General features: G+C 48.7%; 1 protein-coding gene across 1 annotated transcript in view; it reads right to left on the bottom strand.

Annotated features, from left to right (window-relative positions):
- Positions 1 to 24137, bottom strand: part of LOC122363959 (segmentation protein cap'n'collar-like) — a 93978-nt gene extending 69841 nt beyond the window's left edge. Inside the window, exons 1-2 of the mRNA XM_043333839.1 lie at positions 24021 to 24137; positions 23734 to 23867 (exon numbers count right to left, since the gene is read on the bottom strand). Of these exons, the coding sequence (XP_043189774.1) occupies positions 23734 to 23862 (129 nt within the window). The 5' untranslated portion in view covers positions 23863 to 23867; positions 24021 to 24137. The remainder of the gene's footprint in view (positions 1 to 23733; positions 23868 to 24020) is intronic.
- Between the last annotated feature and the right edge of the window lie 1199 nt (positions 24138 to 25336).

Here is a 25336-nt window from a genome sequence, read left to right as displayed (position 1 = left end):
ACACCTCCTACCCTCGGGCCCAGGCTGGGCGATTGCCTTCATCCGATATGAGCAGCTCCTCAAGAGAAGGCTCACGTGCGGTGGGGCCGGTGACCGTTATCGGGGCTGATGTGCTTGTGTTCATCGAGACGGGCTCAGCCTCGGCGGCGCACCATGGTGGCCGCCCAGAGCAATGTCTCCTCCTAATTCATATAATCCTTCCGGCTCTAAAAATCTCTCGCTGGAACCAAAGGGCCTAACCTTTCAAAATACAACAAATCCACCCCCGCAATCTGGCAGACCGGCCCGCCATCCAGTCAGGCGGCCAACCAGCCAGCCGCTTTTGCACGTCACGGCAGATAATGAGTCCAGCTATGGAGTGGCGCCGCGGCGCTGGGCAAACCGCCAGCACCATCCGCACCGTTTCACCAGCACCATCCGCACCGTTTCACCAGCACCGTGTCACCGTTTCACCGGCACCACTGGTGGCACCGTGTCGCCGCGGCACCACTGGTGGCACCGTGGCACCGGCACCACTGGTGACACCGTGGCACCGGCACCACTGGTGGCAGTTGGCACCGTGTCGCCGGCACCACTGTTGGCACCGTGTCACCAGCACCATCCGCACCGTGTCACCAGGACACCAGCACCACTGGTGGCACCGTGTCACCGGCACCACTGGTGGCACCGTGTCGCCGGCACCACTGGTGACACCGTGTCACCGGCGGCCGGCCGTGGCGCAGCGGGTGGAAGCGGCAGTCTCAGCGCGCCGCCGCGCTGTAGAGAGGGTGGCTGCTCAGCACGCGCCGCGGTGTGGGGCGCAGAGAGGGCAGCTCACAGCGCGCCGCGGTCCGGGGGCGCAGGGGAGGTGACCGCTCAGCACGCGCCAGGGAGTGGGACAGAGATCCAGAGGCGAGAGGCCAGTCCGATAGGAACGGTGCTGGCAGTCAGAAGAAAAAAATCGCGCCAGCCGCAATATGTCCATTTCACGGATACCCATCCACGGATAACTCCGTGCACTGCGCGGGCAGATGGCGGTGAGAACTGAGAGTACAACTCCGTGCACCGGGCAGACGGCGGTGGGAGTACAACTCCGTGCACCGGTCAGACGGCGGTGAGAACTGAGACTGAGAGTACAACTCCATGCACCGGGCAGACGGCGGTGAGAGTACAACTCCGTGCACCGGGCAGACACGGTGAGAGTAGGTACAACACCGTGCACTGAGCTGCCTCCCCGAACTGGAAACGCTCAGTCGTACTGCCAGCCCCTGCAGGGCGGTCCGGAAGCGCCGCAGTGCCCCCGCGCGTGGGCTGGTCCACGGTCTACCCTTGGCACGATTTGGGGATAATGCTGTTCCGGCGACTGCCACGGGGAGGGCTGGCCTCGGCCGGCATTGGACTGCGTCATTGCCCAGTGCTCATGGCGACCGGAACATAATTAGGGCGGGCGGAGGGAGAACAGCGCGGCAATGTTGCGCTGTTGTTGGGCGACTCCGGTGTCGGGTGCCTGGCACTGACCAGCTACCTGCCCCGTCTGAGCTGGGCCAAGGGCGGCACTGCACCCCTCCACACGGAGCGACCTCCCACGACGCGCTGAGTCCGCCCCTGCGGCAGTCAGAGCCCTCCCCCACGGCGCGCTGAGTCCGCCCCTCTGACAGCAGCTCCACGGACACGGCCGCTGTCCCCGCCGGTGACAGCAGCACTCAGACACCCCGGCGAGCCGGTCCGCCGCGGCGCCCAACAACAATATACAGACGGGTTCCGAGGCGGGCCCCCACCCCAAACCAGCCCCCTCCAGAGCAGACAGCCACGGCGGGGGCACCTTCACACCTCCACGGCGGAACATGCTCACCAATTAATCGACGATCCCGGCCGGACTAGCGCCATGCCGTCATGTGCACTGGCTGCCACCGAGTCGCCCGCACCAGATCACACCACAAAGGTCGACTCGAGAAATCTCCAAATTCACCGCCATTTCAATTTGGGCACCCCCCCTCCCCCCTGCGACCAGCGGCAGCGGCGGCAGGATGAATGAATTCGCTGACCTTGGACGCAGTGCCAGCGCCGCCATTGGAGAGGGGGGGCTGACATGGGAGGGGGGAGGCAGTGCGCACTAGAGGTGGAAATGACTAACGTTTTCCAAAATCTTGACTAATGACTGACTAATGACTAATGACAATTTTGGTTGACTGACTTTTGACTGACTAATCTGTCGTCTCAAAAAACTTGACTGACTAATGAATGACTAACGCCATTTTTCTCGATTTTGACTAATATTTGACTAAATTTCAGAATTTACAAGTAAAGCAAGTTTTTTCGCGAATATCTAAGCTTCTAGACGTCTGATCGACACTGAAAAACATCAATCGATCCCAAATTTTCACCCTAATTATTTCATGGCCAACGCGATGCGAAGCGAGCGCAAGATATCTTGTCGGCCGCTACGACGCCTGGTTCGGGAGATAACAGGGGAGGGGGTAAAATTTACCCCCTCCAGTCGAGCGCGCTCGGCCGGCGACCCCAGTGGGGCGCGGGTTAACACTCGCATGTGTGTGGCGTTTGCCAGCGTCTAATGTGTGTGTGTGGGGGGGTCGATTGAACCCCTCCCCCCTGCTGTTCAGCCCCTGATCAAGCTAGAGCTTCGCGGAAAAAAACGAGCGTGCTGCCCGTGACGAGAGGAAGCCGATGATACCCAATTTTAAGGTCCTAGATCATTGGTTGACCTTCCAGGTCAGGTCAATGACCCAAAAGTCGGGAAAATCGGGACCTGATAGAATTTCGTAAAGTGAAGCTGTTATGGGGTTTTCGGGGTGCTGATCACGAATTTCATGTTAGCTTTGATCACAGATGATGTTTTCATGCATTTAGGCCAGGTCGGGTCAGGTCAGGTCGACCAATAGAATAGGCGTCCTGCCGGCTATCCATAGTAGGTGTCAACTACCACTGACGGCGTCGTAACATGTTACGAACAGGGATGCGGAGCCGGAGCCGGAGCTGGAGCCGGAGCCGCCGGAGCCGGTATAATTTGCCCGGAGCCGGAGCCGGAGCCGGAGCCGTGAAAAAACACAGCCCGGAGCCGGAGCTGGAGCCGGAGCCGTCAAAAAAGGGGTGACTCCGGCTCCGAGGAAAAAAATATTGACCTAACTCGGTTTGACAGTACAAAGCAGTAAAACATGTGGTATTCCAAATACCTATCCTTGTTATGCAAATACAGAAACAACGTGTGCCAATCCAATCGCCTTTTTTCTTCCACCCGTATTTAATTAATCGCATAGGGAATGTACTGAGTAGGAGCCGGAGCCGGAGCCGGAGCCGCCGGAGCCGGACCATTTTACTCGGAGCCGGAGCCGGAGCCGGAGCCGTATTGACATTTCACCCGGAGCCGGAGCCGGAGCTGGAGCCGATTTTTTCTCCGGAGCCGGAGCCGGAGCCGGAGCCGTCTGAAATTTCCACGGCTCCGCATCCCTGGTTACGAAGGCACTAAAACTTCGTAAATGTTAAAATGAATGCCAAATTCGAAATCAGCCCGAAAAACTACCCTCGAAACATTTAAAATTAAAAAAAGTGAACCGAGGTCATCAAAGGTCAATGACCTGACCTGACCTTCAGGTGACTTTGACACCCACCGTAATGCGTGGGACAAACATCATTTCACATGTTTGGACGTTTATAATCACAAAAAGACTGGAAACGCGCGGATCATATGAGCTGACATACGCCAAACCGCGATTCCGGCCGAACATGGTCTCGATAATCAGGTCACAGGGCAAAGGTCATTTGGGTCGGGGTCATGAAATTTTAAGAGTAGGTGTAAAATTGATCAACTCGAGCGTACTGAAAGTTTTGTCGCGATCGACCGCTTTTTGCGCGAGTTATTTGCGAAAAACCATGGGGGGTCAATCCGACCCCCCCTACACATGCGAGGGTTAAGTCACCTCACGAAACACGACAAATTAGTCGACTAATATGCAACAAAATCAGTGACTAATGACTGACTAATGACTAACAAACATTTTGGTTGACTGACTTTTGACTGACTAAAAAAGCGCTTGACTAACGATAGTCGACTAATTTTTGACTAATGACTAATATTCATTTCCACCTCTAGTGCGCACTGCGCAGTTACGTCGCAGAGCCCGGGTCGTAAAAAGGCGACGCGAGGCGAGCGTGACGAATGAAATTACGATATCCGTGGTAAGGGTGACAGGGGGGGGGGGGGGAGGTGGGTACGAGAGTCTGAGCATGTGAACAAAACTGGGATACATGGACGACGAAATCCAAACACGCCGCCTCAGTCCGAAATCGAGTTAAAACATATAAGTTATAGGCGAGGCATCAACAGTGCAAACGGCGTGTCGCGTTCCACACACATTCAACTTGAGTTATAATAGCCGTTTTCACGACGGCCATCTGGACTTGGTGGTACACATTTGGTGCAGATTAGGTGCAGATTTGGTGCAGATTTGGTAAAATTAGGACATTGTGACGTTTCTTAAAAGTTATCAGTTTGGGTTGCACAGATGCTTATACCTATGCCTCATTTTTCAAATTATTTGTCATTATTTTCGATTTTAGCACTGAAATAAATTCAAGATATAAAGATATTTGTCGTAAAAGTGGTTTTATGCAGATTTGCTTAAATTAGGTGCATTCGCCAGATAGCCCATCGTGAAAACGGCTATTGTAAGCTTGAGTTGAGTCCGAGCACTGGCCCTAGCCGAGGCTGAAAGGAAGGAGAGCACCAAAGTTGATGGTCAGCAGTTCGCGTCTTTCCATTCATTGCATTAGGAGTGCTGTTGCGGCTTTCACATGGCCGAGAGCTACCGTGACCCGCGGCCGCCGCCATTAGTTGGTCCGCTGAGCTGGGGATGGCCCGCCCGAAAAAGACCCGGTTGTGCTTGAAGTCATTGTACCGATACAGAGGTGCTTAGATCCAAACAGTTGTGGAATAACGTCGCTGTAAATATTCAATGACGATGCTTCTTCAGATTAAACTTCAGCCTTGATGACCTCCGGGTGGACTGACCTTTGACCAGAACTAAAATGACCCAATGGTCATTCACGATTTGTTTTTGACAGCCATAGAGAAACCTTCAACAGCTTGTCGCTACAGTAACCGAGTTGCAGGGGTTGTTAAAAGGCTCTTACCCCCACACTGCCTCGAGGTGTTAGGATCAAACGCCACCCCGGCCTGGCGCGGTTTTAACTGTCATCAAAAGAATAACAGTATTAATTACCTGGAAAACAATTAACGTCCATCGCATACCAAGCAGCTGACTTTGGCAACATTTGGCATGAAGTAAAGGCACGGAAGCCGGCGATTTCGACTCGAAGCCTCCTATTGACAGGTGAATGGTATAAGCCGTCCTCACACAGGCAGCGGACGGCGGTAGCTGGCGCTGGCCGGCCGGGCCCTGTGGCCCTGTGGCCCTGTGGCGCGCGGACCCGGCCACCGTCCGTGGTCGGCGCCGCGCCGTCCACACTCCCCGTGTCAGCGGTCACGCTCTGGTCCGAGTCAGTGACTCAGCGGCCTGCGGCGGGGCTTTCCTGCACCCGACACCCGGCATGGTACCGGCGGGGGTTCCCCGGTAGTACGCACCGCGTACACATAATGCTGCAGTCAGAGGTGAGGCACACATTGATCAGGAATCCACCGCCTGGATTCCTGCAATGTGCGCACATTATATTGTACATCGCACATTGTACATCGTACAGCAATTCAGCGAACATTAGCCTTCGCCCGGATGGGAGGGGGTATTTGGGCAGATTCCTGTTTTTTTTTTGCGTGTAAAAGAGCGCGGCGCGCAGCGCTGCGAAACCTGGTGAAGCTTATCGCACATGACTTTTGCATCGTGTGTGAACTTAGTGACCTCAAGTCGCCTAAGGTCAGGTCAACAAGTCAAGCTTAGTATAACAGTCTAAAAAATGCGATCCTTGCATTCATACAGCTTATAATCTTCTTAATGCTTATCTTCCAGAATGTTGAAACTTCGATGATTGTATTAAAACCAAGAAGTGTACATCTCGGATGTTTCATATCGGTGACCTGGGGTCAGGTGAGATTAGTGGCAGATCTGAGTTCTTTCGGTATTGCGGCAGCACGGACATTTAAATAAAACACATTTTGATAAGTTCACAACAAGTTTTTGAAAGTCATTCTAAAATACCTACTTATAAGTTTGGTGGGCCATACGCTGTGTTGGCCGAAGACTTTGAAAAGGATTCTGACATCTTAAGAAATAACGAAGATAATTTCACTGTTCAAGACTGAATCATTTGCCGGTTATGAGATGCAGATTGAAAGTGATAAATACATATCTGGCCAGTTAACATATTAATAGCGGCTAGCGCCATAACACAACAAATGGCTAAAACTAGGGTTACCCGCGTGCTCCGCAACGCGAAGGGGGGATTTTTTGACCCGTGGGTATTGGGTTGGTCTGTGTCGATTTGGTTGATAGATATCCATTTCGTTCGATTGCTTTTTGACGGCCAAGCATTTTGTAAGAAAACAAAAAGATACATCGCATCGAGGTGCCCGTGTCGTATTATCATGCGTTCTGCTTTAGAATGATTCGAAAACTGGCGCGAAGTCTTTTGAGGGCCATCGATGAATTTCGCTAAAAATGACAATGTAATGGTTTGGAACATTTACATTTTTAAGGATACTGTTGCTAATCATGCAAAAATGAAGAGTGAATATTGGACAGAATTGAATGCTCTATCCAATGGTACCATATTCAATTGCCAAAGGTATCAGGTTATGCAGCAAACCCCGTGTGATTAATAAAGTGGCACAAAATTGACAAACACCATTTTCTCCTGTGATTTGCACCACCTTGATTTGGATCAATTAGCTTTTCACAATTTTTATATGAGAGGCGGTACATTTCTTTTGCAAATAGGCGTTGTTTCAACTCGCTCCATTTAACGGTCACCCAAAAATAAAATTAATTCCAAAATCCGTCCAAAACGTCAATTTTCCACATAAAAGTGCCCTCCCGGTGTACGTGGCGCGTGCCATCCCCTGCACCGCACACCATTCAATAGCCCGTTCGATTCTCTACACGATGCTGTTTTTCCCGTGCCGGTCGGACCCCTGGCCACCAAGATATAGCACCGGGACCGGACCCGTGTCGGCCAAAATTGGCCGTTTTCGCCCGATTTCGCACGCCGATTAATACATGTAAAGTCTATGACGCGAATTTGCACTTTTTGGGCACGCGCCACGCGCTCCCTATCGACCCGATCGAGCCCAGACCCCTCAAAGGCACGTCGCGCATCCTTGATCTATGAGTTGTGCAAATTTCACCGGGCTAGGTGCAACGGTCTGGCCTGTAGTCCACGCAAAGCACCACAAAGTCGGGACCTCGGTAACGGACAGACGCATCCTCCTCAAATAGTAATATAGACAAGCGGCTGCGCCACTTGCTTTGCTGCGTGGTAGGAAAAAATTGCGGCACCAGCCAATTTGCTTTCGAATGGTGTTCGATTCAAATCGATGTGTCGTCTAGAAGCATAGATATGGACGGAAATGTGAAGAGATTTAAAAAAGAACTGTTCTGAGGGCTTTGTTGGATGAAATTTGGCTGATACGGGGTCAAGACGGGTCAAGGGGTCAGCCCCGGTCACTTTGGGTCAGGCCAGGTCACATAGGTCACCTCTCGTCCGATGGGATCAGCACGGGCCACTATTCTACTTTTGCCTCCACTACTACCCCTACCCCTACCACTACCACTACCCCTACCACTACCACTACCCCTACCCCTACCACTACCCCTACCACTACCCCTACCACTACCACTACCCCTACCCCTACCACTACATCTACCCCTACCCCTATCACTACTACTACCCATACTCCTACTCCTACCACTACCCCTACCACTACCCCTACTACTACCCCTACTACTACCCTTACCACTACTACTACCCCTACTACTACCCTCCTACCACTACCCCTACCCCTACTACTAACCCTACCACTACCCCTACCCCTACCCCTACCAACACCGCCGGGTCATGTCAGGTCACAGAATAATTGGATCCGGCAATAAGTATTTTAAAAAATCAGGCTTAAAAAAGTTTCTAGGCCTGCTCCTATTCGTGCCATTCCATTACGCTTAATCTTATTGGTCGGAAATGGCGCATTGTGACAAATGTGGCGCATTGCGGCAAACGCGGCGCATTTTCACCCGGTGATTGAACATGCATCTTTGCACCAAATTGCACCTTTATCAGACCATATTTGACAAAACTGTGCGATTTGCGGCAAAAATGACGCCTTGTGACCAATGTGACGCCTCGCGGCAAACGCGGTGCATTTGTAAATTCCATCACAAACTGTACCCATTTAGCGACAGTCAACACATTTTTTCGCCACTTTTCATTCAAATTAATAACTTGCCGATCCGCCAATGCGAGGCACTCGCCACCGATCGGCATGCATTTAGTCCACAAAGTTTGTCGACCCCGGCTCTCAATGAAGATATAAGAACCGATCAAAATTTCATTGGCGTTCTTCCAGCGCGCGCCACGCGCCGACCGTGCACCCCAGCGAGTCGGAACCTAGAAAAGGCGCTGACCCGTTCTGTCACCTATGAGGTGTGCAAATTTGAACCTCCTACGCCGTACCGTCTGCCCTGTAGCCGTAACAAATTGAACCCGCTACACGATGTGCGGACACACAAACTCACAGACAGACGGATCCTGTTCAAATAGTAAGTTAGACAAGCGGCTGCGCCACTTGCTTTGCTGCGTGGTAGGAAAAATTGCGGCACCAGCCAATTTGCTTTCGAATGGTGTTTGATTCATGTCGATGTGTCGTCTAGAAGCATAGATATGGACGGAAATGTGAAGAGAATTTAAAAAAGAACTGTTCTGAGGGCGTTGTTGGATGAAATTTGGGTGATACGGGGTCAAGACGGGTCAAAGGGGTCAGCCCCGGTCACTTTGGGTCAGGCCAGGTCACATAGGTCACCTCTCGTCCGCTGGGATCAGCCCGGGCCACTATTCTGCTTTTGTCTCCACCACTACCCCTACCCCTACCACTATCCCTACCACTACCCCTACCCTACCACTACCCCTACCCTACCACTACCCCTACCACTACCCCTACCCCTACCACTACCCCTACCACTACCCCTACCACTACATCTACCCCTACCACTACAACTACCCATACTCCTACCCCTACCACTACCCCTACCACTACCCCTACTACTACCCCTACCACTACTACTACTCCTACCACTACCCCTACTACTACTCCTACCACTACCCCTACCCCTACCCTACCCCTACCACTACCCCTACTACTACCCCTACCCCTACCAACACCGCCGGGTCATGTCAGGTCACAGAATAATTGGATCCAATCAGTACTAAAATATCAGACATAAAGTGTTCCCAGCCCTGCCCCTATTCGTGCCATTCCATTACGCTTAATCGTATTTGTCGGAAATGGCGCTTTGTGGCATATGTGGCGCATTGCGACAAACGCGGCGCATTTTCGCCCGGCGATTGAGCATGCATCTTGGCACCAAATTGCACCCATATCGGACCATGTTTGACAAAACTGTGCGCTTTGCGGCAAAAATGACGCCCTGTGACCAATGTAACGCATTGCGGCAAACGCGGTGCATTTGTAAAATCCTATCACAAACTGTTGCCATTCAACGAAAATCAACACATTCTCTCGCCACTTTTTATTCAAATTAAAAACTTGCCCATCCGCCAATGCGAGGCACCCGCCGCCGATCGGCATGCATTTAGTTCACAAAGTTTGTCGACCCCGGCTCTCTATGAAGATATAAGAACCGATCAAAATTTCATTGGCGTTCTTCCAGCGCGCGCCACGCGCGAACCGTGCACCCCAGCGAGTCGGAACCTAGAAAAGGCGCTGACCCGTTCTGTCACCTATAAGGTGTGCAAATTTCAGCCCCCTACGTCGTACCGTCTGCCCTGTAGCCGTAACAAATTGAACCCACTACACGATGTGCGGACACACAGACAGACAGACGAATTCTGTTAGAATAGTAAGTTAGATACGACATTAAAGTGCTAATGAAGTCAAAGAGATGTGCTGCACTATGTGCACAATGTGCACACTGCACAATGTGCACTGTCCAGGGTCAGGCCCGAAAAGATATTTGGATTAAGTAGTTTATGCATCAGATTGTTGATTGGATTGCAAAAGACATGCGTACCTAAGTCATAAGTGTAACCTGTAACACATGAAGGATCTATGTAGATCAGTGGTCGGCAGGTCATCCGGGGTCGTGCCCCCTTTTTGGGCGCCAGGCAGAGCCATTACCCCCACCTACCAGACCCCATTGCTGACACAACCAAGTTTACTGAAATTCCATACCGTCCTGGAACTCTTTGGGTATTTGTGCATTTCCAATGCATCAAATTTAAAACATGACACTTCCTCCACAAAACATTTAATACCTATATCCCAGTAGCGGCGGAACACCTTCAATTAAGGGGGAGGGGGGGGGGGCACTGCCGACTTTTGGTCCAATTCTTTCCATGCAACGCCCATAGGGCTAATGTTAGAATGCAAAAATCAAAGGGTGCACGGTGCCCCGGTGCCCTCCCCGTTCCGCCGCCTATGCTATATCCCATTTAACCCTTGTACAGTATATCTAAAAAGTATGTCCCCTGGTTTGGCTCTCCCACAGGAGGCGAATCGGTAACTTGGCTGAATCCCAGTTGCGGCACCCGGCCGCCAGGGTCGCTGCCGCGCGAGCGGCCTTGACCGCTCGCATGTCATTGGCAGTTCGGTCCCTCCCCATCTATACCGAGGTGGGGAGGGGAGAAGAGGGAAGAGAGGGGAGGGAGCGGCTTTCGCTCGGCACTTGGCGATACCTGGCTGACCCCGCGCTCCCTCGCTGACCTTTGTCCTGCCCTCAGGCGAAGACCGACTTCCTGGCCTGTAGCGGCCCAGCGGAAAACCGAGCTCGCGGGGCGCGACTCCATTGGCCCAATCTTATAAATGGAATGCTGTCGTATTCACGGCATTAGATAATATTAATAGTGATACAAGCAGTGGATGTGGTAAAATACAGTACAAAATAAACGAAAGCACACGATTCGTGCATAATGCGCCCTCCCATTCAAATAAGGCCGCCCACTTCGATAGATGGTGTAGTTTCTTAGGGCGTAAAAGATGCAAAACACTACAGATTTTTTTTAGCTCGGCCACTGGGACCGACAATATACAATTGACTGAAATGCATGAAAACCATTTTGCATTTAGGTAATAGCCGTTTTCTGCACCCAAACTTTAGCCAGTGACACCCTGTCCATTCTAAAGCGTTTATAAGATTGGTCCCAACACCCGATTTTATATGAGGAAGTCGTTTAAAAAGCATCTTATTTCTAACGAATTTATTATTATGGCCACTTTTACAGGACGTCTATAGAGCTTTGACTTTCACATTTCTTCCTCGCTCAGGAGAAACGTTTTAAGCCTCACCGGACCTTCAGGTTTTCTGAATACCGAGGGGACGTTGGGGGTTGGAAGTGAGGAAACAGCCCCCTTCGCCGATTCGCCCCTAATTGAGATAGAGCCTCACGAAAGAAACGATCGTGTGCGTCGTTACGAAATGCAGCGATTGGTCTCTGATTTAAGGACCAGGGTCAGCCGATGACTTCGGAGGTCAGGTCAAGTGGCCCAAGGCACAGGTTCGGTTTTTTGGTAAATAACTTCGCTAAAAATGATCGCAGATCCGCGATTTTAGCAGCATCGTGTTTGTCTAGCTCAGGCGTGTCGAATGGTATACTTTTTCTTCGGGTGAGATCAACTTACAGGGTGGAAAGTAATTACGCGAACATACTTTTTCGTCTTATAGCAATGGAAAAGCGGCGGTGACATGAAAATTTCATCCTTTCATATATTCCTATTTATGTGCGATACACTGACAAAGGCGTTCAGGCATAATTGACATGAGCATGTCAAACACTGTTGGCCAAAACTTAGTCCACGCCTCCTGGAGCCGTCTGGTGAGGCAATCGATGTTGGTGGCTACTAGCAGCTCTTAGACGCTCTCCTGAAGAGTCGCCTGGATATTTTTGATCAAATTGAGGTCTGGGCTATTCCCAGATTGACCATTATATGCCCAGAAGAAGAACGGGTTCTCAAAGCACCAGTCTTGCGTCTTTTTGGCCGTGAGAGGAAGGACTTTATCAATCATGAAAAAGAGTTTCTTTGCGTCGGGCACAAAAGTGCGCTCAATCATTTTGCCCCTTTTGGTGCATTGATGGATTAGATAAAGAGACTCGTCTGGAAGGATGTTCCACTAGCTGTATACTTTATATTTGGTGGCCTTTTTGGTCACTACATGCAATTCTGACACCATCCGGGCGCTCATAACACGCCGATGTGTGTTCCTTTGCCGGATGTTTGAAGGTTGGGACGGGCGGGACGTCGGACGCATCAGCAGCCCCCAACGCGTTGTTCTGCAGGTTTGACGAATGAAATAGCTTCGAAGATGTCTCACCCAACCACAAAGCCAGCTGCCTGTCCTCCTCTGTTCAGGTTTGGCGGTCTTTAGAAAACTTAAATTGACAATCCTGCTGTTAATTCATGAATTTTGGCCATCTCGATTGTTTGTACGGCTTGATTTTCGAATTTTCACGGATTTATGTATGAATCGTGATATCTTAGATCGGGTACCCGGCCAAAGTAAACCATTTCGCCTGTTTTCGGATCGACTGTTGTCGTTTGGTCGCGGAAATGGTGACCACCCATTCGGCGCCTGAATTCGCCGAGGTTTTACTGCCGCCAACGGCTTTGCTTTTTAAGTCCTCTTAAGTTTTATTATGCTTCAACCAAAGGTGTAATTGAGTAATGCTGGTGCCGAGACCGTTCCGAGTCCCTTCCGCACCAATCCAGCCAAAATAATCACAAACGCTTTCCCTGGCAACTTCAAATTGAGCTCTTTGCCCATTTCGGTCTTGAGCAGCGTATGGCGTCAGCACCACTCGAAGCCGAGAGGTGTTGTAGACCTTCCAAGTCATTTTTTCAAAGTAAGATCACTTTTGTTAGATGAGGCGACAACAAACACGACCAGTCATGTTCCATAACAGCCAGCGCTCATGCAAAATCTCCGCTGACGGGCGAAATTGTAAGAAAATACATGTTCGTGTAATTACTTTCCACCCTGTAACCCTCGCCCGTATAGAGGGGGGGGGGTCGAACGGACCCCTCCCTCGGTTTTTCGCAAATAACTCGCGTAAAAAGCGGCCGATCGCGACGAAACTTTCAGTACCCTCGCGTTAATCAATTTTACACCCACCCTGAAATTTTCATGACCCTGACCTTAATGACCTTTGACCTGCGACCTACTTTTCGAGACCATGTTTGGCCGGAATCGCGATTCGGCGTATGTCGGCTCGCATTAGCGGCGCGTTTGCAGTCTTTTCGTGGTTTTAAGCGTTCAAACATGGGATATGATCTTGCTTCCATGCATTAGAGTGGGTGTCAAGGTCACCGGAAAGTCAGGTCAGGTCATTGACCTTTGATGACCTCGGTTCACTTTTTCGAGTTTTACATGTTTCTAGGCCAGTTTTAGGAGCTGAATTCGAATTTAGCAGCCATATGAACATTTACGAAGTAGTTTTGGTGCCCTCGTAACATGTTGCGAAGCTGTCAGAGGCGGTTGCCACCTACTACGAATACCCTTACTGGTTGACCTGACCTGACCTGACCCGACCTGGCCTAAATGCATGAAGACATCATCTGTGATCAAAACTAACATTATATTCGTGATCAGCACCCCGAAAACCCCATAGCAGCCACGCTTTACGACTTTCTAACAGGTCCCGATTTCACCGACTTTTGGGTCATTGACCTGACCTGGAAAGTCAACCGATGACCTAGGACCTTAAAATTGGGTATCTTCGACTTCCTCTCGTCACGGCCAACACGCTCGTTTTTTTCCGCGAAGCTCTAGCTCGATCAGGGGCGAAACGGCAAGGGTCCAACGGACCCTTATACGTTTGAGGCTGGAAAAACACCAATACGGGCGAGAGTTAAGGTGTTAACCTCGGGTCAAGGTCAGGTCACAGCCCGTCAGGTCACGAAGCTGGTCTAAGGAGGTCATATTGCATATCAATCGATTCGGCAGGTCTTTTCATGTCCATTAGTGGCTTTATCGACTCGGTAGCTTTAGTTGATCGGGAGTTATTGACGAAAAACTGATAGCCTTAGTTACGTGATAAATGACGTCACGCAAGATCAACAAAGCAAAATTGAAGCATCAGACCTTGCAAGGAGCGCATGAAATCACGATTCCGTGTGCTTGAGAATTTGAGATAGTTGTATATCATTTCCGGACCAAACTAGCAATTTCCATATTCCCCTGACTTTTAATGGTGAGAGACTGACCTGATCTCAGGCGACCCTTCAGAAAATCCTAGATATACATTTATACAAGTTGTGAGACCTCTCGATCATACTATAAGATCCTGTAGGTAAGTTTCATCTCCCTATGAAAGCTCTGCACTGAGGGTGTTGCGAAGTTGGAACATTTTAGCACAGTCCTAAAATGTTCATTTTAGGACAGTTTAGGACAGTTTCACACAGTTCATTTTAGGACTGCTCATTTATGACGTCATTGATCAGTGACCTGACTTGACTTAAAAATGCGGTTGGCGTAAAAAAAAAATCCGACTTATCAAATCCTGACTAAAAATAATCGACTTATAATCCGGTTAATCAAATCCCGACCATGTTTTTGCCTGGCCATTAATGTTCTAGCCTTACAGGTGATTGTTTGAACGCGGAAGATGCTGGATCTTGGTTAACCCCATACTTATCGTATGATAAAGAACGTCAGTGTTAGAAAGTTAATTAACAATTTTATTTAGGATAGTTTAATTCAAGTGAGTATAATCCGACTTGACAATTTACTAGGAGGGTTTTGCAGCGCTATTAGTTCGGCATTTAATTATAAATGATTGCTAATTTCGATCCGGATATCGTTATTCAATGCTGGCCTTTGCGTCCTCAGAAAAGTTGTTTATAGTCATGAAGGCTTGCATTGACCCATACTTTCCATTATTCAGCACCATGGCCCAATCTTACCAATGACGTGAATGCAGATGCCGTGGATGCCTACAACGGCGGCTGATCCACGGCACTCCATTTACCCAATCTCACCAATGCCGTGCCGCGGCATTTCTATTCACGGCATTTTGCCCACGGTACAATTCAGCGCCAGCAGAAAACACGCAACGTGGTTGGTCAATGGGGTTGGGAACTCGATTTTTAAGATTGCATGAAAATGATCAAACTATTTTCACAGAATTTATGGTGCATACCATTGCCTCATAAAATCAATAAGCTGAGAGAAATGGGGGAAGAAAGATAGAAAACTTGTTTTGAAAAGTTCTTGAAAAAAGATGCTCTTGATGCTGTTACGTCACATGTCACCTTCTGCGGTTGACAAATAATGGCGCATCTGGCGCACCACGATTACATGTTATATCAATGGGTGAAAGATGTTGTTTGCTTCACTCTGCCATTCGCACTGTTTTTACCTTTAATTATGCTAAAACATTTATGGATGAAATGTTCAGTGTCAAAAATTGATGTGTCTGCCGTGTACTATATTCCCACTTAACATGAGCGCGTGATAAACATTTTATGTACCTCGAATTTTCAAATGATAAAGATGATGAATCGGAGGATGCTGAAAAGCAAAAGCTCATTCCAATATTTGGACTACTTTACGATTAAAATGTTTACATTCCTGTCATCTTATTGATCATTTATTTGTTCTTTTTTATGAAAATAACTTAAGGCGTTGAGAACCGAGTTAATTTCTAATACCGTGCCTTAACTTACCAGCAACAGCAATCTATCTACGCCCTACGGTGGCAAGGGAGACTGTGAAAGAAGCGTAAGATGGATTCTAAACAATTCTTTTGTGATATACTGAAGGGCAAAGTGCAGAGAAGAGCGTACACGTCCTGTTTTGTGCCAGGCTGTTGCAGTAGCACTTATGAAACTCCGAAAACGATCTTCGTTCATGTCCCGAACAACATTACCCTGAGGAGATGATCGTCTGCAATAGCAGGAAGAGCTGATGCAAGTACTTTGAAATCCACTATCAAGTCGGTGCTATTGTTGTAATGATCACTGTGAGGTGAGATATTTTGTGCAAGGGCTGAGTGTAATGCCCAGGAAATGACCTCCATTCGCCCCCTGACCGGTCAGGGTTATAAAATTTGAGTGGATGGCGGTCCGTTTGGGGTTCAGATGTCAATTGTATTTTGTTACTGTCAAACAATACATGTTATGCTGGCAGCGAATGTGTGTAACGTCGTTTTTCGAAACAGAAGTTAGAACTGTAACGGCAGAGTGCTTGCTGGTCTCATCGTAAGTATTGTAAGTGTTGTAAGCAAAAGCATTGTCAATATTGTAAGTATTGTGAGCATTGATATATGGTAGATATCACCTCACATGATCTCGGCTCAGATAACCCTCTCCGGTGTCCCTGTCATGGCACCTGGATCATTACAGATAAGATAATTTGTCATAATTCTTAAAGAATTGGGTGGTTTTGACTCGTTTACTCGAGGTGCAGGTCGCATTTCAATACTTTTCCATAGGCTTGCAATGTAAAGGTCACGACTCTGACCTAACCTCAGGTCACAGCTCAAAAATTCTGAAATATACAAACGACACATACTGCAGGTACTGTTTTGAAGACTTGATGAGAGGAAATAACTTCGTGAAAAACTCAAGCTCTGACGTGTTTGCAAACTTTTCTGAGGTGGGGTCAACAAACCCGCTCTGGTTACCTGACCTGACCTGACCCGGCATTTTTTTTTTTTTTGCTGAGATGTGCGCAATGAGCATTTAGGAAAAGTCACCAAATATGAGCTGAATGTCTCGCGGCGTTTGGCAATTGTACAAGAAAATCCTGAAAGGTCTCCCCGTCCGAAATAGGGTTAATGTGTACATATATGAAGAGTTGCAGATGCCAAACATACCCAGATCTAAGACTGCAGTTCCCAGCGCCGCTGCAACGTTTTTAAAACAAACATACATAGGACATACAAACATGTTTATTTGCATCTGTTTTGGATAATAGCAACTCATGGCGCCATCACCCGCGATAACTGTTAGGATTTGAGATATATTTTTATTTAGGCCATTAGTTTGGCTGTAATGTTTATTAATATTAGTTGGGCGGAGTTTGGTAGTTTTTTATTTAACTTGTGGTATGTTGTGCTGATTGCGGGTTGTTCAAACCTTTCAAATGTAAGGACCTTATTGAACTCAACCCACCCTACACTACACTACCCTACATACGACTGGACGCTTTCCAAGCCCACAAGCATCACGACGCCGAGATGGAATGTAGCCGAGAAATCACCCTCGCCATCTGCTCTAGAGCTAATCGTGTGGGGCGGCGTGTGGGGCGCCGCTTAGCCTATGGGGGTGCACTTCTAGTGGATGGGGGACGGGGGTGCACCTGCACCCCTTTCATATGGAAAGTTACTTCCCTGATTACAGCTCCCCGTATTGCACCTAATCAGGGAACGGCCAGCAAACGAAGGAACTATTTCTGGATGACAGGCGAATAACCGCTCACGCAAGGAGCGGAGCTCCGCCCCGTCCAAAGTGGCCAACAAAGCAGAGACAGAGGCAGCATCACATCTTCCATCAAAGAACTGGTTTCTGGCTTGGAAGATGAGCTCCATCTTTGCATCCGAGTCGGTGCTGTCAGGAATCAGCTGGTCTAATGGAGTGAGAGTAGTGAGACGACTAGCTATTGTATCAGAGCTGCCTGGTCTTCGTAGCATTTGCACCGATTCTTCTCGATCGGACTCTGAATTCTGTCCCTCCTGCGTATTACTTGAGGCATTGCTATGTAGCTAAGTCTTTGGCAGAGTTTCATTATCCATGCTTTGCAAACAGTGCCATAACAACACAGTTAATTAATCACCAAGCTTCTTTGCAAGTTCCAATACAGTTAAATCGCACGCGATTTGAGTGCAAAAATCAAGAAAAGTGCCAACTTGTTCCCGTAAAATATTTTGAATATTGACCTAAAAAAATGAGTCATTTCCAGATAAAATAACAGCGAAATCAGTTTTCGCTTGCCAATAAAACTCACAGATATTGAAGCTCCATTATTAAAGGAACATTTTAGTATATGCCATTCTTGATAAAACTTCTTAGCCACGCAATACCAGCGCAAAATAAAGAGACACTGAAAACACGACCAATCACTCCGATTTACCATAGGAAAATACATAGAAAATGTATGTCTCAACTGCGCCAAATATACAGACAGTTATATACCTACATGTGACGTCATGATTAGCCCGACCAATCAGAAGCAAGTTGTTTTCAGCCACAAATAATTAATTTCTGAACTAACTAGGCATTTTTTTAACAAAGTGATTTTAAATTAAATCATTAAAAATTCTGAGCTTTTTTATTTTACCAAAACATACAGAGCATGCAGATAGGTCCCAACCCTATTCTTGTCACCTTCGCTATCGGAAATTGAGCGTATTGCTTGTGAACAAGTATAGCTCTCTATTTAAAGTTTTGTCGGGCGTTTATTTGTTTTAGAGCCATACATATGTGTGAAGGATAAGTTATTTGTGGAAACCGTGATAGCAAACTATGAAAAACTAAAGCCTGCCTAAAGAATTCTCCTGAAAAGCGGATTACTGGCCTAGTAAACTTCCCCGAGGACATTCTCGCGCTGAAAAAAATCGAGTGGATTAGTTTTCAACTTCGTTTCGCTGCTCATCATTTCTATTTGCTTGCTGTTAAGATATTGCAACAATTTTTAGATAAAATTATTGAAGTAACGACCTAGTGATAGCTCCGCTGTTGTTTCTAAGACATTGGAATAATGCAATTGAAATGCAGCTCGTAAAGTTTAAACTTTGGGTACATGTACCCGGCCAGCTCAAGCTATAGCCTTATTTGCTGCTTTTTACGAGCACGATAACAAAAGGAATTACTCAAAATATTGAAGAAACCCGTCTACATCTCAAAACCATAGCATATCAAGAAAAAGGCTTTCAGTTCAGAAGTCAGATTGAGACGCATGAAGACAGCATGCTCCGTAGCTGCATGTGTCAGACAAAAAGTGGTAAAATATGCATTGTGAGTGCTGTGCTGATAATTTTTTGACAAGTTTACGGTTTTTAATTGTTTTAAATATTTATTTAGAAATCATGAAGGATGATTGTGAGACGTCCGGACGGGGTGAACACTGAAACATCCATATTATATCATATATAGATGGGTTTGGCATTGGTATGATTGGGCCCAGATGCTAAAATCGCCTCCACGATCTCATATGGATTTGAAAAATAAGACCATATAATGAATAAACATGTTTATTTTTATGGATTTGAGTATCCCTGGAAAATACATGTTTTTAAATAATCACTATGCGTATAATCGTCGCTCTAAGAAGTCAAGGGTATTATATGAAGAATTGTTTACTTTAAAAAAAATAATAGTGTCAAATATTGCATAGTAACATCCTCCCAACGACCTATCCCTTTCACAACACCCGTCATTCACGGCACTAAAAGGTGGCGTGAATGGATCGGCCACCGACAGCGCAAACAGCTGATTATTTGCGTTTGTTCTGCCGCTCTCGCGGCAGCTTGTGCCACTGCCCATGTTAAAGCACTGCCAAAATGCCGTGGATAAACATCGACTGCATGCCGTGAATGAGATGGCGTGAATAGCTATCCACGGCATTGGTAATATGCCGTTGCCGTGAATGGGCTCCATTCACGGCATTTCGCCTATTCACGGCATTGGTAAGATTGGGCCCATTATTCGCCATATGTTGACCAGATGTTTTTCTTCAGCTCTCCCCTGAATCCTTTGGCTTAGACCTGGCGTATCACCCGTGCATCGCAAGACGCACCTACCACACACAAGTTCATGATCCCCACGAACCCACATCAGCGTCCGTTCGCTTGGTGTGTGACCCCTTGACCTTTGGCCGCGACAACTGCCAGCTTGCTGGAGCACCCCTCCCTACACGCGCTGCCCCGCCCGCTCCCCTCCCTCCCCCCCCCCCCCGGGGTCGTGTCACGAAGGTTCGGGCTTACGCTACTACCGGCCGCTGCGCAGCTGTCACCTAGCGCTTGGGAATGTGTGGTCTGGTGCGGATTGAGCCAACTACCGGCTCGCGACACCAGCGCCACGTAGTGGCGACGGTACATTCTTTTTAGACACACTGTACGTATAGGGGCGGTGGGTGGTTTTTCGTTAAAAGCTCACGTAAAAGGCATTGGATCACGACCAAATTGTACCCTCGAGCCCATCTTTTTTTTATTAGCCCGGAAAATATCATGACCTGAGACCAGTTTTACCAACAGAAAAATAACCGCCTGCCGGAATTGTTGCCTCAAGACCGCTTCACATACGGAGCGTAAACGCGATGGGCTCGTAAGCGGATAGGGCTTTACCGTTTACGCTCCATATGTGAAACGATTTTTAGGCAAAAATTCCGGCAGGCGGCTATTTTTCTGTTGGTAAAACTGGCCTCTGAGTCTGGACCCATAATGACCGTTGGCTTATGAGCTTTTCCTGGAGATCATCTTGAGCCATAAAATCTCACTTCAAGAAGTTATAGCGGGTCCCGATTTTCTCGACACTTGTCATTGCCCTCTTGAATGAGACGGAATGACCAAGGACCTTAAAAATGGGCAGCAGCGGCTTCCTATTGTCACGGGTAGCACGCTCGTCTTTTTTATGCACAGCTCCATATCAGAGTCCGAGAGGCCGCGGGGGTCCGATCGACTCCTCCCCCTTACGTTAGCGGCTGTTGAAACGCCAACAGACGGGCGACGGTTAAAAGTTGCAGCTGCTTTTGTACGACTGTACGGAGGGGTGAGATGGTGAGGCGAGCAGGTACGTGAAAATTGGTATCTAATCAATGTGTGCTGTGCCTTTGGCCTGGGCTAATCTTTGAACCCTGGGATGCAACAGTCACGATGGCTCCATCACTGGAGCTACAAACTCTAAAAAGATAGGCTTTCTCAAAATCCCTCATTACCCCCACCGAAAGGGCTCCATTACCCCCAAAGGGGGCATGCCCCACTATTTGCCGACCCCTGATGTAGATTCTACATGTAGGTACACACTACACAGCAATTCATTAGGCCTTTATAACGCAGAATCCTACCATGAATCGCAATGACATCCGTCTCGGCTATCTAGGATCTACATAGGCGCGGGAGCCGGGGGGGGGGGGGTAGTGGGGGCAGCTTGCCCCCCCCCCCCCCTCCAACTCTGGGGCCGTGGGGGCGATGCCCCCACAGCTTTGAGACGGAATACCACACTTGTTTTGCAAATGTTTTCTTTTTTTGTTGAAAAAGCCAAGGGATGAAAAATAAGTGGCCTAAAACCGGTGAGAAAACTAGATTTGGGGGTACCCTAGGTTGATCTCTATTGTGGTGTGCCCCCCCCCCCCCCCCCCCCCCAGTCTGAACGTAGTTCCCGCGCCCTTGAGGATCTAATATCAATTTGTGACGGAAGTTAATTTCAAACCTAACTCATCAGATTATTTAAATTACATTCCGAAAACAGAAAACAACATGCTAGGTATACGTAAAATGTTGCAAATGAAAATTACAGCAATAGCACCCTGGGTACCAAGTACCAAACCTACTTGATCACCCCAAACTGCGGAATCAGAAATGAATCTGTAAATTGAACGAATGGCTCGTCATCCCATTGCACAGTGGGGATTTTTTCCGATCTAGCACGTATTTATTCGTAGAGGGCAAACCATAGGTAGAATTGTAGCCAGATTGTGCACAGATGTTGGCTGGTGTGTCCTAGAGCTTCGCGGAAAAGTCAAGCGTGCTGCCTATGACGAAATTAGGCCAAATATATCCAATTTCAAAGTCCAAGGTCATAAGCTGACTTTCCAAGTCAGTTTAATGACCCAACTAAAGTTGTGAAATCGAGACCTCTTGAAACTTCGCAAAGTTAGGGTGTTACGGGGTATTTTGGGGTGCTGATCACGAATTTCATGTTAGTTTTGATCACAGACGATGTCTTTATGCATTTAGGCCAGGTCGGGTCAGGTCAGGTTAGATCAATTAGTAGGCGTCCTGCCGGCCATCCATAGAAGTGTAACCTACTACTGATAGCTTCGTAACATGGAACGAAGGCACTAGAACTACTTCGTAAATATTCAAATGGCTGCTAAAATCGAAATCAGCACCAAAAACTACCCTAGAAACAAGTAAAACTCGAAAAAGTGAACCAAGGTCATCAAAAGGTCAATGACCTTGACTTGACCTTCACGTGACCTTGACACCCACCATTATGCATGGCACCAACATCATTTCACATATTTGAACGTTTAAAACCACAAAAAGACTGGAAACCGCGGATAATGTGAGCTGGCATACGCCAAATCGCGATTCCGGCCAAACATGGTCTCGAGAAATATGCCACAGGTCAAAGGTCAGTTGGGTCAGAGTCATGAAATTTTTAGGTTAGATGTAAAATTGATGATCTCGAGGGTACCGAAAGTTTCGGCGCGATCGGCCGCTTTTTGCGCGAGTAATTTGCGGAAAACCATGGGGTTTTATCCGACCCCTTCCCCCTCCCCCTCCCCACAAGTGCGATGGTTAATAAGGTTACGGTATGTATAATTTACGCTTGTCATCCTATTCCTAATGAATGTGTCTCAGAAAATATGCATCATATAAATCACGAAGTAAAATTATTCGCCTATGTCCGGAACATACCTATATCGTGCTGTTTGCCCTAGCGCTCCTCGAGTGGGGTGTTAAGATACTCTAATGTGAATATTCCGTGTTCAGGCAAGTTTCGGCAGCCAAACTAGGCCTTGTCTTGTGCAGAAGAAAGTGGCGAATTCGATAGGATATATTTCGGAGTGGAAAAGTGTGGAGAACATTGTTGATTTCCTACATTTATTTGGAATACCATTCCTTCAATATGGTGTCTGTAAGGGTTTTTTGTAAAGGGCATTTTTGTGACCTTAGTAAGGTTGTGGCATACTTTCTGTTTGCCATTCCATTCCTAATAAAGGTGCCTTTCAGACGATATGCAACTTTAAGACCTCGCAAGATTAAAACCAACAGGACAGGACAATGAAATTGAGCTATACTTTCGGGCCTTACTGAGCCCATTGAGTAATCACGCATGAGTGTGAACTTTGGGCGCATTTTTCCTAGTTTTGCTGTGGACATACAGATAAAACAATGCCATATATGAAAAATTCAGACATTTCTTAGCCCTACTGACACAAAAAATAAACCAAAATCCAAAAAATATTTTTTGAATTAATAGGCGCTAGATCGGAAAAATCCCCACTGTGCATTGGTCCGCAGCCCGCAGCTCCACCGGCGCCTTCTCCGTTCAGAGAATAACGCACATCGATACCCTCACTGGACGCGTTCCATCCACAATTGGTGGCGACACGGGCCGGACTCCAAACATGCCGTAAGCTGCAGCTCTAGCCGGCCGGGCGCCCCACATTGATGACGTCACTCGGACCGGTCGGCGGGCGGCCGGGCGGATAGACATTAGACAGTGCTGTAGGTACTGTTTGGGCAAATAGCCAGCTCTTGTCGCCTCAAATGATGTAATGGAAGTGTACGATATTTGAAAATTATTTTGTCTGCCCCATCGGATGGTGCGAGGGGCACGGGACCCATCACCACCGGGTTAGGGTTTTCTCCGAGCAGTTGCGTCATCCGACTCACCAGGTTGTGTCTGCGCGTGGGCTGCAGCGGCTCCGGCACCTTCCCACCCAGGCTGGTCTTGTCATCCATCGTCGCCAGGGGCTCCGGTGACAGGCTGACCATTTTCGGCAAATCGTCCACCGCCGGCATGTTCGCTAAAATAAAACACCGCCAAAACGGGGCATCAGACCTTCAGCAGTCGGCAACACGGGTGTCACACAAATATCGGGCCGATATCAGACAGGGGAATGTGACTCAGCCCGCCGACAGCCATCGCCACTGTGCCGCTGTCGGCTGGCGACTCTCACCTGTGTCTGTAGTCACATCCAGTGTCGGCCGCTCGCTGCTGCCGGCCGCGACACCTCACCCCACCACTCACTGCGGCGACTAGCCGCGCCGCCGCCGCCGCCGCCGGGCGGCCGTCGGCGCAGCGGCGGCGGCAGGGGCGGCGCCGGCGCGCCCGCGCAGGGGTGCAGTCGCGAGCCGGGCCGCCCCACATAGCAGCAGCAGCGACCGATACTCGGAGAGGAGCGGCGGAGCGGCACCCACCCACCCGGCGGCCAGCTCCGGGCTGGATGTAGAGCGCAGCTGCAGAGAATGATCTGCCAACGTTTCCGCGCGGTTTGGCTCTCGGACGACACGGCGTGCCCCTCTCACCCGTGCCTCACTCGGGCGGTTCCGCCGGCCGCGATGCCTCAGATAAGGTGGGCACGTCAGATCGTGTGGTTCTGTATATATGAGCGTTTGACGCTCAGCATGGGACGGAGCACAGCCGAAACACTTATAGATTTCTGGTCATCAGTGACTGGTCTGCATGTCTCTTATTAATTTTAACAGGTACCTACCAGTCCAACCCACATGAAAAAATAGCAGTGTGGACGACAGACTTAAAAAATGGCAAATACCAACGTCTCAAACATTTATTTGAAGTGTAAAGCCCCAGCTATTGCAATGCAAGTGCTGCTAGTTGCATTAAAAAATAGTTTCCTACAAAATGTGTGGCTACTGATCACTCACGCATGACCAGGGCTGCGGAGTCGGAGTCGGGGTCGGAGTCGGAGTCGGTCGGAGTCGACAGTTGTGACCGGAGTCGGAGTTGGAGTCGGAGTCGATTTTAGAAACCCGAGCCGGAGTCGGAGTCGAAGTCACCGAAAATCTGTCGACTCCGCAGCCCTGCGCATGACGCATACAAATCACCTTATGCCCATAAATTAACAAGAGCAAAAGTTTATACCAAGATATGTAGGTACAGTGGATCTTGTAAGGATCTCCAGACGTAACTAGATGGCGTTGAGCCTTAGTCGAGTCCATGTGATATTCAAGGAGAGGTCACTACCGAGCTGGGCCCGATGGGGAGGTGGGCGGGGGGGGGGTGGCGAGGTCACGGTGCGGGTGACCTGTCAAACAGCCCCGGCGCGGTGGGGCACTGCCGCAGGCAAATGGCGCACTCCAGCGTTGTTCCATATCGCGGTGGTGGGCCGGACGGCCGGTTAGCTTGGCAGTTGGCTGCTTGGAAGGAAAGGATAATGAAGCATGGGTTTGCTCTGCCGTCCAAAGGCAAAACCGCATATGTCAGGTCAGTCATTAACCTTCCAGGTCAGGTCAAACTAAAAAATGTTGCTGT

The sequence above is a fragment of the Amphibalanus amphitrite genome, unplaced genomic scaffold (genome assembly GCF_019059575.1).
Source record: "Amphibalanus amphitrite isolate SeventyFive unplaced genomic scaffold, NRLGWU_Aamphi_draft 000649F_arrow, whole genome shotgun sequence".
Lineage (NCBI taxonomy): Eukaryota > Metazoa > Arthropoda > Thecostraca > Balanomorpha > Balanidae > Amphibalanus > Amphibalanus amphitrite.
This window is presented reverse-complemented; position numbering and strand designations above follow the sequence as displayed.